The sequence below is a fragment of the Ornithodoros turicata genome, chromosome 6 (genome assembly GCF_037126465.1).
Source record: "Ornithodoros turicata isolate Travis chromosome 6, ASM3712646v1, whole genome shotgun sequence".
In the NCBI taxonomy this organism is placed as follows: domain Eukaryota; kingdom Metazoa; phylum Arthropoda; class Arachnida; order Ixodida; family Argasidae; genus Ornithodoros; species Ornithodoros turicata.
Window position 1 is genome coordinate 63,034,960 of NC_088206.1, and position 14,372 is coordinate 63,049,331.

The window sequence follows — 14,372 nt, forward strand, 5'->3', positions numbered from 1 at the left end:
AGGCAGAACACCTCACAAAAATCCTAAATCCGCCTGTGGTCATGCGCTTTTTTTTTTTTTGTCCGGCACTTGCCTTCACTCTCTTCACCGTTAAAAGCTTAGCCTGCTCACATCATGAGTGAGCAGAAACACATCAGAGCAATCCATTAAACCACATCATGGATATCACCCTGTTGGATCACATACAATGAAACTTACCAACAGCTAGTTTAGACCATATGCTGCAGCACAAGCTTTCTCCAACTCCGAGAAAACCACCACATGCAGTGCATGGTGAGGGAAGGATAGAGACGAGCAACGACACATCTAAAATAACGTCTTTTATTGCCTTACACAAAGAAAAAATGAAAGGCAAAGGCATGTTCTTGCATCGTTTCATATAGTACACAACTTTATATAAAAATCTGCTACTTACAAATTTTTGCCTGCCGACAAAGAAAAAAACGGAAAGCATCGAACAACGAGCCTGCTACGATATGTCGCTATACAGATGTTTTGTTCCCTCTCCTACCATTCAACCTCGTAGCACAGACGTGAGTGAGTGTGCTTTACTTTCTCAGAAGTACATTTTTTTTGCTTGGCGTTGGTACTTCGAATACAATGTAAAAACGTGCTGCAAAACAGTTTCTGTGAAAAATAAGGAAAAGTCAGCAGGATGTTGGAGAGGCTCTGAGTAGGTCACCGTACCTGTGGCAGCAAATTCAGTGGGTGTCGAGGATGTGTGATGAGGTTCACACATTGCAATAGCGTTGTATGAAACGGTCATGCAACAGGCTACCTCAAAGTCAGCTGTTGTTTCTCTATGATTGAGGAGGACCATGCTCCCAGCCCTGTTAACGCGAATTTAAGCATCCACACGCTGAACGTAAGGAAGGCACTAATATTGCACAAAATGAAGGAAATACGTCAAACTGCGAACCGGCTGCAATGTAGCTACTGTATTAATCTAACCAATTCACAGTTTACGTGTAGCACTAAATCTCCATGGTCGCCGGTTCATGAAAAGCTCTCTTGCTCAATTCTTTACAGACCAATCTGTGCATCAAAACAGTCCCGCTGAACCTCACCACTGCATGTCCCTCACCGCATTTTCCCCACACTCCCCTAGTTCACCTGTCCACCTACTTCACCATTTTCACTGTGCAGCAAATCCTCTCTTCGACGGAGGCACCAAATGCGTCGGCAACTCCGAGGGTAGATCGTGGCCGCCCAACTTGACCCCGATGAGATGCATTGCGAGCGCAAACTCATCCGCATCCAACATGCCGTCCTTGTCCAAGTCCGACAGCTTCCACACCTTACCCAGCACTGAATTCGGCAACTTGGACTTGACCATCTCGGCTTTCGCGCTGGCTCCCGAAATCTTGCCGTCGACTGGGCAGAGTGAGTTGAAGATTTCGTCGTACTTGAACCTTTCTTTTGTGACCACCCAATCGGGTTCGAGCGACCCGGCGTCCACTCCCTCTCCCCTGCCGTAGCCGAAGGGACTCTGTTCGAGCCCGTCGAACGCTCCGCCCTTGACGACTCCGTCTTCTTTCTGTTCCGTCTGTTCGTGCGGGATCATGCTCATGAGCTGGGCGATGTCCTCGGCGAGCATGCGGTCCACTGTTTCCAGGAGGCGAGGCTTGATGGCGTGGAATTTGGTGAAGTCGTGTGCCATCAGCTTTTCCTGCATCTCGCGCAGGTCCGGGAAGTCGCCGGGAGAGATCTGCTGCTCCCGTTGGATCTCGGCATACAGTGCACTCAGGCCCTTGATCAGCTCCTTCTTTTTGCTGTCTTTGCCAAACATGGATGGCATCTCCTTCCGCAGAGAGCTGATGATATAGGCGTGCACCTGTACAGAGATTGCGGATGAATTAGGAGAACGTTTCGACACAACTGTCGTGTGGAACTGACATCTTTCCTATGGTTTATGTCGCTGACACTTTGAACATTTTGTTGCTACGCTACGGTGCAGGCTAACTTGTAATTGAATTAATTATAATTAAGATAATTATATTAAAAGTTTTGTGTAACGTTTTGGCATCACGGACTGGAGTAAGGTTATGTTACTTTAATTACTAATTTATTAGTTAAAATTAATCGATTCAATCAAATCAACATCCACCAAAGCAAGTTCTATACCCAAAACCGGACCTTCCAACCTTGACCTTTATGTCCAAAACCAGAGCACAGAACAGCTAAAAACATCAATAACTCTGTCTGCAGTCCATACCGCCAAGGTAGGGGGATCGACACGAAAATCCGCCTTGCTCGTCCCCCCATCACCCTTTTAGTGCTGATCCTGGGTGCGCCAACACACACATTTATTTATTTATTTATTTATTGACATACCCTCAGGGGTACAATACAACAAGGGCAACAGCAGCAAAGGTAAAGTGAATATACAAATCGGTTAACAAAATGACAGCAATGAGATGATGACGTGTGTCACAGGTGTTAAGCGTAACAGTAATGAAGATGGAAACATAATGTGGATGACCAAGGAAAATGATGAACGGGATTTACAAGTTAAAATGATCAAGCAAACCAATTTTAAATTGCTTGATGTCTGAAATAGAGGTTAGAGACCCAGGAAGGTGGTTCCACTCAAGTGATGTGCGTGATATAAATGATGAATAGAATGATCTTGTGGAACATAATGGTACTCCTACTTTTTGATTATGGTCTGTGCGGGGGGAGATGTAGGAAGGTGTGCTCATGAGCGACTCTTTCAAGGATTCGTTATAATGAAATATTTTGTGAAACATGCAGAGACGGCTGATTTTCCGGCGCACTGATAAAACTTGTTAATCCTAAGGTCTGTTTCATTGTAGATACGCTAGCTGTACGACTGTAATTACATAATATAAAGCGGGCGGCTTTGCTCTGTACGGATTCTATTGTCTTGGTGAGATTGTCGTGATCAGGGTCCCACACAGATGAGGGATACTCTAATTTGGGTAAGACAAGTGACCTATACAAGGCAATCTTGACGTGAAGGTGGGCTGAAGAAAAATTACGTCTGATGTAACCTAATGTGCGAATGGCATTGTTAGCGATGTACTCAATGTGTGCTGTCCATGATAGATTATACGAAATGAAAACACCTAGATACCTGTAGACTGTTACAGACTCTAGAGGAGAGTTGTTGATGCAGTAGACGTTGTTTGTTTTGGTCGACCGGGATATTACCATGTGTTTACACTTAGATAAGTTTAGTTCCGTTTGCCATGACTTGCACCACAATGAAAGGTTATCCAGATCGGAATGAAGGATATCTACGTGGGAGTCTGCAGTGATTTCTGTGTAGATGACACAGTCGTCAGCATACATATGTCACATACCTATGTACGAGACTGGAAATAGTTTGAAAACCCATAATGTCAAAACTATTCAAGAATGTTGCTTATGTAGGTGTCAGGAACTGCAAAAACCTTCACGATGGTAACACTGGACCATCTCCCCCCCTCATATATACAGGGTGTATTTTTTTTAGCCTTTATAGAAGTTTTATAATAAAGCTATGAGAGCAGCATAGATGTCGTTTTTGCAGTTGAGTTTTACGGCCAAGCGGACAACCTCTCAAAGAAATAGTGCAATTACGAGATGACTAATTACCTAAAATTCCTTAATTATCTTTTTAATTGGGAATTTCGGGCAAAAGCGAGATAGCAGACTGAGAGACTACCCTCGTTGAACGCCATATCACGTTTAAAAAATCCTGAAACACGCACGTGCGTTAACATATCCATCCAATTTTTGTATGCAAACGGGCCGGAAAAGCGCGCCTGAGGAGGGCGTCACCCTCGCTGACGGAGGCTTATCTGGACCGGAAAGCACTTTATCTGGCCAGCTGAGCGGCACCTACTCCAATCATCTTCGTCACTCCAAACCACGTGGTCCTCTGACGTGAAGGGAGCGCTGTACTCCCCGCGTTCCCGGTCGCTGCGGTTTCAGTTTCGGCTTATTTGCATATCAAAATTCGGCGGTGGATATTTTACCGCACGAGCGTGTTTCAAGACTTGTTAAACGTGAAATGGCTTGCAACTAAATTTCCCTCAATTAAAAATTGTCCAAAGCCTCCCAAAATGATGGCAAATGTTTCCAGAAGGTAATTGCGAAAGACCCAAAATATCCCGGCGAGTACGCCCCGGCTATCGTTTCTTCAATTTCTGCAATACTTTGTACTTCAGCTTGCCTTAGTATTTTTGTACAAGCGGTGGATGTCCCAAGAGAGATGCTTCTTTCTAAAGTTTATTATCATTATCATTCTACGCGTCTTCATTGGAGCTGTTGCTGTCGTCTGCTACGGTAGTCGTACGTCCGCTTCTGCTCGTTCAAAATTCCATTGTCCAATCATGATGTAGATATCGCGGGCCGATGTGTAGCGCCCCTAGCGGATTGTGCGAACGGGCTCCTCATAGGGGTTGCCGATTATGACATGGTCGTTATAATCTAGCAGGTCGTGGTTCCACCCACAGCCACACAATCTGCTACGCATGCGCGGACATACAAAGTAACGAGCGCAAGCAACCTTTTTGTCGTCTGCTATTCCGGCCCAACCACTATGTACAATATCCACAACACATGCCAGTAGCGAGCAGCGCTGCCAAGTCAATGTCAAGGCCGATAATCCTTCACCGCATTAATTACCGGAACTAGCAATCCTTGACCGCGCCGTCATGAAGCAGACGATTACGAAAACGCCACGAAATACAATACGCCAGGAAAGTAAAATGAAGCGCGAAGGATGCGAAATATTCTCCGCACTCGCTGCAGCCGGCTGGAGAGTATCGAGCCACAGCTTGTCAGCCAACACAGCACCCCCCCATCGTAAGAAAAACATACCAACATATGATACTACGGTCCATGCCTGACGTCATGATGACGTGTCGACGCGGTCAACGTCAGATCGGCAGGCTAAAAATAGCTCCTCGTGGAGGCGCCTGCCACGCTGTATGTGTCGTTTACGGTCGAAAGCCGTTTGAATCGGAATTATTTCCAAGGTATTGCAAGCAGCTGTCATGAACCGTCGTGATCCGGCGGAAATTCCTTGTGCGTTTATTTCAGTGTGTTGCGATAGCATGACTTGCACTTCCTGGATGATTGCAAGGCTGTAGAACATACAATTTAACGCAAGCTACAGGGCTAAGGGGGCTTGCTACAATACAGACAAGTAGCAGACGTGGGCAACATATACCTTGGTTTAGTTAGCTGAGAATAGTGTATAGGACGATGCTGAGGAATTGTGTTCGTTCTGTGAACACTCTGGGCCAACTGGGTCCTATTGATAAATTACCGCAATCTGATGTCGCCCGTCAGAAATACCAGATAATTACTGTGCTTCGAACTCGACACAGAGCCTGCGAGGCTTCAGACACTAACAATATCCGGTGGCTAGACAACCATAAGAGAAAGATATGCGGTAAGCCCCAATTTTCCGACGCACCGACTCCACACTTCCACACGGAGCACACTTTCGCAAAAAATAAAAACTGCAAACGAGTAAACCTTCGACATCATTTCACTTTTCACGCAGGAGATTCAGAAAGCATCCCCATTCACAGATTATACAAATTCTTCCTTTTGATTATCTACCGTTATCATTCGCATGATATGACTCGTGGCACGACGAGGAACGTTTCTCTCGTTCACATTCAGCATACTATATGTCTTAACTATCTGGACCCCCAGAGGGCGCTGCTGACGAACTGCTTTTCCCTTTCATGCAGGTGGCAGCTATCATCAAACCCCCTCGGAGCCATGACCAGTTAATTCCACGTTATGTCACGTCTCGAGATTGCCTATCCTACATCCTAAGAGCGCGATTACTGCTCCGCCCGCGGCATTTATGTGGACTAGCGCCCTCCCTAGTGCCCCCCTCCCTCCCCTCTGATAAACAGGCGGCTGCTATTTGAAGCTATACATTATTCTCTTTTTCCCTGATGCACGCATTCACTGGGTGGGTTCAAGGTCGCCGAATGCTTTCAATTTCGTCCAATCGCTCTCTGGCTCCCACGGGTGCACAGTTTGCGTGCTTGCCTGGAAATAATCGGATATTTTTATTCTTGGACATTGTAACTATAAGTTACAAGTAACTTCTAACTGCAACTAGATACTTTTTCTGCAGCAACTAGTTTGCTTTTAAAATCAATTAAAAACCGCAGTGCAGCAGCTAATGGCGAAAACAAGGGACGATACAAAGAGATGAGGCACTGTCTCCTAGTCTCTTTGTATCGTCTCTTGTTTTCGCCATTACCTGTTGCACTGGGGTTTTAAATTGATTTTAATATGACATACCAACCCGCCAGAGTTTTAACTAGTTTGCTTTTTACACGGAACTGTAACATAGCTACTTATTTTTGTAACTTATTTATGATTACTTATTTGTAACTTATTTTACTGACTTTAAAGCTAAATTTGAGGTAATGCTGTCTCGTGCAGCGAACTGGTTGCAACCAGAAACTGAACCATAATTTTCGTTGAATCGAAACTGGTGATTTATTTATCCAGACATCTCTACGCCCTCTGCCTTTCTTCCCTGTGTACTCCTTTGAAATTCGGCCTGTGCAAAGTTAGCTTCAGAAACATGTCGGCAATGATAAATAAAAATAGTATAACGTAGCTCTTATAATGACCACCTCATTTTTTTGCATCGGCGTCTGTGTTCGTGTGCATATAGGACGGTGTGCAAAGCCATTTTCGAAACTGTTCCAGGTTAACTTTCCTCAGAGCCTCTTTGTTCCTTCAAGCTATGTTGAAGGAACAAATAAGAAGAAAAAGCAAGCAGAAAGCTTTCGTGACGTATTATGCGACATCGTGTCACGTTAATATGTCTCAACACCCTCAGAGAGAGAGAGAGATTCTCCACAACTCCCATAGCTTGTCGCCTGTCAATGTGCGCATAATATCCGCATACAGCGTCCTTGACTTTGAACAGGCGTAACGCAGGCGTTCGTGACACGCTTTTGAAATGAGACACAGGAATCACTTGCGAGCAACGCCGTGTAACATCACACTGAAAAATCACCCTGATGTATGTCCTGTTTATTATTCCAACGTCTGCCTTGTCGCGTATAAGGTCAGAATCATCTCCTAACAGAGGGCGACTCTAAATAGGGCCTCTGTCGTTCTTGCTTTGAGCAATTCCGTGCTTAACTAACCGCATCGTGAGATTCACGTTAGTTAAAACGGGAAGTGGCAATCGCAGCAAATGCGGTGATTTGTTGACTGAATTCGTTCGAGAGCAATAAGATACACGGCAGCTTGTCGGCCTCTTTCATCACTAACATCTATCTGGAAAGGAGGACAGCTTCGATCACGTGACATCTGCGAGAAAATAGGAGTCCCCTGCATACTACGTGACCTTCGTAAACGTAATGGGATTTGAAGTATGAGTTACAAAATAATGTCGTTGGGTGTCGGAAGTCAACTCTGCCTACAGGTCCTCCTTCCGGAAGCAGACGGCAGGCATAAACCAGACGTGATCCGTATAACACGGAACTTGAAGCGGCTACGCGGAACTGCCGTCTTCGGTTGCCGAGCAACATTCCGTACATACGACAGCACAACAAGAGGATCTAATTTGGGGTCCATCCATATTCCCCGAGCATAGTAATCCACCGTAACCATTTACGAATGTCATCGGACAGCAGGCGTATTCTGTCGCCTGAAGCTGCGTTCACTTCGCTATCTTACTTTTTTTTTAAGCAGACGAGCAAAAACAAGCCTGCTCCTGAAATCAAAATAGAAAAACAATTCTGAGAACTGGGCAAACCAGCTAAGCCGTAAACAAAATTCAGAGTAATGACGTTTTCCGTACTTTTCACGATCCGAAGTATCGCTTGCACCATCGAAGGTAATCGCGCTAAATGTGACTACTCTGGTCCGTTTCGGGTTTTGCTTTTCGTCCTCGAACGCGCATGCTGGCTATCTAGCTCCACGGATGACACAGTGCTAATAAATGTGCGCAAGTGGCCTTGCAAGAGGAAAAAGCAGCGAAACATTCTATGCACCTGTAGCGTACCTGCTGCTCGCTGCAATATAAATACAAAACAGAGGGCCATTCCGAAGGTAACCGCGTCACATGTGGAGGCAGCAGAACGATGTGGTGCGATATCGCGGTGTCGTCTGCAATAACTGCGCGTGCGAACCTTTGGCTGGGAAGCGTAATAAATGACTCATTCGAGATTGCAAACATGTCAAGTGAGAGAATATCTGTATATGTCCGAAATTTATGGTGGATGTCATAACACATTTCCTGTAGTGACGTCAGACGATACGGCGGTGCCCAGCACAGCATACTTCGATGCGCACTGCTTCAGGACTTTGTCTGACGTGGGATTTATTTGAAACGCGCGACACAGACACGGTAGAGGTAGCCCCCCACAGTAACGTATTGGGGGAAAGACATATGGCAAACGGACAAGCAACAACAAACGGTGACAAAAGGCCCAGACAAAGTAATTCTCTGAAATGCGAGGAAGGATATCGATTTTTAGCGAAATCTCTACTGCGGCATCCAACTCGTGCTTCGAGCAAGATACCAAGGCCCGCAACTTGTATTCAATAAATCCTTGTATAGCAACTCAGGTACGTACAATGCATGTACAGCACGAGGCAGTAGAGCCCTGCACGGGCCCGTGCCGGGCTTGTTATTGGCTGTGTGCTCCGGGCCGGGTCCCGGCCGACAAAATACGCCAGCACGGCGGGCCGGGCCGACAAACATATTTCCGAGAGTAAGGCTCGACCGGGCCACGCAGCTATGAATTTGGCGCAATGGAGGACTATTATTTCATATCATCACGTGCTTGCGTCATCCTTCTGCATAGTATTTGCAAAAACAAGCAAGGGACACTGCATTATGCGTATGATTCGACATTCCATAACATTCTCAAAGCCACTTTACATTGCTCCTGACTCCTCGCGTATTTCACAAACAGTTCGCAAAGCTTGGTGAGAGGGGTAAGGATTGGGACGAGTTTGTCGACGGCATCCTCTAAATATACAAAAACTTGGTAGTGTAACGCGCTTGCCCGCGTGGGTCCTGGATTTAATTTGGTCTCATGCTGTTGTGGTGTCAAACCGACAGTTCTTGTATGCGGCCGTGTCTTTTCTTCTAAATTTACTTATAAATTTTTGTGATAAGCGCTAGAAACGCTTATGTCACGTCTGGAAATACTAGGCCGGGATCCACGCGCTGAGTCACGGGGCCGGGCCGCATAAAAACATGAAGGTTCGGGCCCGGGCCGGGCCATTTTTCGATGCGCCTGGGCCGGGTCGGGCCCGGAAAAGTCGGCCCGTGCAGGGCTCTACGGGGCAGGTCTTACGAAATCCCCTAGAATGCCAGCACATATAGCGCGTTCTGAGCCTTACCGCTGACGTTTAACTTCCGCTTATCAGTGATACGACAGGCATCGGGTACGTGGGGCATGGCAAGACATTATTGCTCTTTTATTTTCTCTCTCTTTCTCACGCGCGCTTTTTTTTAATGCAAACACTGAAATTGCTAAGTTGACGAGTTCCTGTTTGGCTTTTGCAGAATAGCTAGTTTAGCCAAGCAACTTTTACAGAAAGACAAAAAGGAAGTACAGATCAACATCCTTATCCCATTGCGATGCACAGGGCCTTGAACACCCAGCAAGCACTTAAGTATACCTGATTATTGTGCGCGATATCTGCCTTATATCTTATCGTGGGAGAAAAAGTTGTACTCGTGAACTTCTTCAACGGGGGAGTTGCAGCAACATTTGTTATCTTACCCAGCCTTTGTTTCGATGCACAATGGTCAGGTTTGACGGCAATGACACGAATTCTTTGATGTCAGTTTGATTTCAGTTGCTAAAATATTGCAAAATATAGCATCCAAACATAAACAATGGCACAACAAGATATGTCCCGTGGCACGCGATATGTTTCCTAGAATGACGGAAACATATCACGAAGTGTGTGCGGGAAAAAGAAAACAGTACAACAAAATAAAGAGCTACACCAAAGAGCACAACGAAAAGGAAAAAAAAAAAAAACAGAAAAGGTGCTTCCGCTGAAAAAGCAACGCCCTGTCCCAGCAACAAAAGCCGAGTTGTTTGACCTTTCACGATAGCTCCGGCGAGTTAAAAATTAAGGCTTCACTGCTGCCATATTTAGCGATATACAGTGCTACCTATAACTAACAAAACTGCTTTATTTTGTGATGCTGATTGGTTGGAGATATCAAGCCCCTTGAACAGAACCAGACACAACTCACATTTAAACACAAACCGCTTGTTTCCACGCGTACAACGATGATCCCGTGCCTACAAAACAAAGAATATCCTACACTGGCGCCGTTGCCAGGAAACATCGTATTTCAATAATGCTCGAACTAGAACAACAAGAATACTTTCTCCGGGCAGTCTACAAGCAAGGTCGCTGCTGAAATCCGCTTCCAGGAAAAACGAAAACAAAATGGAATGCAAAAGAGAAAAACCTAACAGGGCATTTCCACACTATTATCGCGTCTTCATCAACAGGATTCTCCGACCTGTAGATGGTACGTAACGAGAAAAACAAAGTGAATGTAGCCTACCCGGAGGTATTTTCCTAGCGACAAGCAGCAACGTGGAAAACACGCTCCGGCAAGGAAGTGACAATATTGGTTTCTTTGCACGCTTCGAAAATGTCGGTCAGAGATTATGGGAGAACACGCTTACCGGAAGACGGAAAGCAAATATGGAATTATGAGACATCCGATCGTGAGGTGTGCTACATGCGCAAACGAGGCGAAAATTTGTGAAAAAGTCTCGGATTCAGAACTGAGCAGAAGACATTGACGGTGTTCAATGGCGTTGCCACTGGGTTTCAGGGTTCGAACCCCCCATATCGTACATTTGATATGACTTTACTGGTACAAGGAGATCCCCAAATCCTACATTTGGGCGAGAGGAACGAGGGTGAAATCTTTCCCCCCATGTAAAGTCCCCAAAGAACACCTCTCGGAACATTTTTCTGGTTACACCGCCGACAGTGTTGCTTGTCGGATATGACAAAAACACAAATCAAATGCCAGACACAATTTTCGCACACCAAACCATTGGCATCACATCCAGAAGGAGGCAAAAGCAGACGACGATCTTTAACAGACGACGCGCGATAAATCCTTCACACGCTGTGGATTCCAAATGAAATAAAATGTCACCGCCTATTGAACTAAACAACGTTTGAGTTTCGCTTGAACGGTCACAGACGCAATGTCCCGAGTCATTCAGTTCTTTTGTGTTCCACTTGACATACTCGTGAATGGCATGAGTCCATCCACGGGACAAGCGCATACGTCATCTGCTCGAAACCCTGTCGTCTGCTTCTTTCAAAACCGCTGCCACCGAGGAGGAAATGCAAATTCTATCTAATGAGACTTGTGCTCGTGTTGCCAGGGGACGGACTGCAGTGCCTGTTTTTTTTTTTTTGTTGTTGTTCCTCTTAGGTGACGGTGACAGAAATTACTGGCAGCCGTTCCGACGCATTTTTCCCGCAGACGATTGCTGCGGTCTGCTTATAATTACACCTGTGCCACGAGGCATTGATGGCGATTTGCTCGAGAACAATTTTCGCTTCCACGAAAGACGTCACAGATGGAGGATAGTGTATATCATATCGCTTTCCTGCTGGCACCAAGTTACACGATTGCAAGAAGTGGAACACTTTCTGTTTGCGCAGGCGATAGCGATTATATGCTGAAACTGAAACCACACATGGTTTATGGTTCCCACATTACGCATAAGTGATCTGCTTCCATATCTAGAGTACGTTAACGGTGAGAACACCCGGAAACAATACTAAGCACACGTCAGACATGACCTGTACGTCTAGCAACGCATCAGTTAATTATGAACAGCGTTTGGCGTGTGACCCACTTTTGTAACGACGAAATAAACCGCACAACAAAGGAGAAAATTACGAGTCCAACCCAACCCACCTTGGCAAGCCGTGCTCGCTTGATCAGGTCATTGAGCTTTCGTAGCGCTGCATTCCGAGGTAGTCCCTGGATATCGTTGAAGAGGTCCTGCTCCTCAGCCTCAAACAACTTGCGGTTCATGTCGTATCTCAACGGCTGATCCCAGAAAGAACCGATGTAGACCCTCGCCACTTCAGGCGTATTGAGCACCTTGCCTAAAGACCACATTAACGCCCCGTAAACACGCATCAACTGTTGGTGGTCGACCATGTCCGCCTTGTTTAACACAATCCTGATCTTGTCGTCGTGACCACGTAGAGCTTCGATGCTACGTCGAAATTCGTCCGAAATGTCCAGCTTGTGCGCGTCGAAAAGCAGAATGATACGGTCCACACGCTCGGCGAACCATTCCAATACACCCGTAAAGTCGTACCCTCGGTCAACGCGCTGTTTCTCACCTGACAGAATGCCCGGCGTGTCTATGATTGTCATGCTTTGCAGTACCGGTGAGTTTACTTGAGAGCACTGAAAACGGTTTAGGAAAGAGTTTCCAAACTTTGCTAGAGGTCTGAACTGCTTCTTGGGGTCGACAACGAGCGCGTTGCCCGGTATCACGCCCTCTTGTTCGCCGTGCATGACGGCTATGAAACGGTCGGTCGTGGGTTCAGGTCCAATCCGTATGCCCGGGAAGTCGCGCTCCAGTAAGTATCTGATGAATGTAGTTTTTCCCGTCGAGTACTGACCGACCAGTAATATCATGGGCTTCGACTCGAAGTCCGGGTCGTCCAGCGGCGGCGAGTGGAAGTCATGGAACAGGTAGTGCTCCTCCAAGGGGAGGATCTTCGTCTTGTAGATTTTCTTGAGGCCCTCGACGACTGTGTTGTATATTTCCGGGCACTTCTTGCGTCCGTCATCGTTGTTGAGCCAGCTGAACATGGTTACCTTGGTTCTAGCGGACACGCGGTGGCAACTTCCTACAACTTTTGTACTCAGAGCTTCTCTCGACCGCACCTTCGAAACACTCGCTCACTCCCGTTGTTCAGAGTGCGACGTCACCTCCGGCGAAAGCATTTCCGACTATGCCGATTGAAGCGCCCTCTGGCCAACGCTTTCTTTTTCGTTTGTTCGAAAAAAAAAATATATATTTCCCGCGCATATTAACGTAATCCAAATGCTCTTATAACGTAAAAAGGAGACCGCATCATGCCTTTTCTGGGAGGACACCGAGATTGAGAACTGTCGTCTGCTTCCTTACTTCCTCTCAGGGGCTGCCGACTCGACATGTTCGACGCCGCAAACACCACGAGCGTTCACGATATAAAAACAGCCTTCGCTACGTTTGGGCAAATGTGGAGCAAATGCTACATGCATGCGACGCACAACAGGAGGATTAGAGCTATTTGTAGATGCAGTGTGTAGAAGAACAGTCCTCGACACGAAAATCCGAGTTGTCACAGCATTCGCCCACGATAATCCCAAGCTCGGTATTGTCGCCGCTCCAGCTACTGGTGCAATAGCAGCTTCAGACACGACGTCAGAAACTTGATTCACACACACAACAACTACTCCCGTCCTCCAGACTCTGTCTAGAACGCACGCAAACTTCATGAGATCGGCCGCACGTTGTGCACCCTGCCCTTCACCGTATTCTGCACGAAACAGCGCTGCAACAGAATCGATTACAACTAAGCGAATGTTTTTCGTGCGTCTCAGAGACGGCAGTGTGTGCTCGAGGCACTTCATGAGAGCGTCCAGCTCGCCCACATGCGATACAAGTACGTTATCCGAGAGGTCCGTCCCAGTTTCGCCCCGTTCCTGCAACATTTGACGGAGCCGCTTGTCGGGGAAGCGATCTTCTGTACAGATGTACACCGCGTGGGACGTTGATGCAGCTGTAAGCAATGCCATTATTGAAAGCTGTAGGCAGATTTGGGTTTTGCCACTGCTACTTTCTCCGCTTATTTCCGTGATGCCGTGCACAGGTATTCCACCGCCTAGGAATCTGTCGATGATGTCACATCCTAGGCTTATAACGCTGTAACATTTCGGTAACGCCGATATCGACTGAAACACATCACTATCGCCGAGGAGGGCTTTAGCAGACGACAGGAGAACGGTGTCAGCTTCATCTTCTGCGAGTCCGGTGAGTATCCGTAAGCCCGCGTTGGTTAACGCGATGACTGAAGTAGCGTTTGTTAGCTGGTGCCGAAGTAAGGTGTCATAGTACTGACGTACGGCCTCACAGTTTTTCAGATCATATTTGGGATTAGGCTGCATTGTTTAACATTTAAGAAAAGCTCTAGAATGGGCTAGCGCACACCGGGAACCATACACAACACATTTCGCGCTAAAATTGCTCGATGTCGATAGCACTACGACGGCAGCGCCTTTCACGAGAGTAGTAACGAGAGTATCTGATCCGTTCACGAGTTATTACGTGAACGACAGCAGCATGCAA

The 14,372-nt window shown here is 46.5% G+C and overlaps 2 protein-coding genes across 2 annotated transcripts; both read right to left on the reverse strand.

Moving 5' to 3' along the window:
* Positions 1-305: 305 nt before the first annotated feature.
* On the reverse strand, positions 306-12,944 carry LOC135396956 (EH domain-containing protein 3-like). Its single transcript, XM_064628212.1, has 2 exons — positions 11,936-12,944; positions 306-1,834 (listed from the first exon to the last, which is right to left on the reverse strand). Exons 1-2 carry the CDS (start codon positions 12,848-12,850, stop codon positions 1,136-1,138), a joined length of 1,614 nt encoding a protein of 537 aa, XP_064484282.1. The 5' UTR covers positions 12,851-12,944; the 3' UTR covers positions 306-1,135.
* Positions 12,945-13,059: 115 nt separating this feature from the next.
* Positions 13,060-14,351, reverse strand: LOC135396959 (DNA repair protein XRCC3-like). Its single transcript, XM_064628214.1, has one exon. The coding sequence runs from the start codon at positions 14,189-14,191 to the stop codon at positions 13,166-13,168; it is 1,026 nt and encodes a 341-aa protein (XP_064484284.1). The 5' UTR covers positions 14,192-14,351; the 3' UTR covers positions 13,060-13,165.
* Between the last annotated feature and the right edge of the window lie 21 nt (positions 14,352-14,372).

Excerpts from the sequence above, each read along its gene's own strand:
- LOC135396956 (XM_064628212.1), bottom strand. The coding sequence starts at position 12,850 with ATGTTCAGCTGGCTCAACAACGATGACGGACGCAAGAAGTGCCCGGAA. Across the intron at positions 1,835-11,935 it reads AGCGAGCACGGCTTGCCAAG|GTGCACGCCTATATCATCAG; the intron begins GTGGGTTGGGTT and ends ATCTCTGTACAG.
- LOC135396959 (XM_064628214.1), bottom strand. The coding sequence starts at position 14,191 with ATGCAGCCTAATCCCAAATATGATCTGAAAAACTGTGAGGCCGTACGT.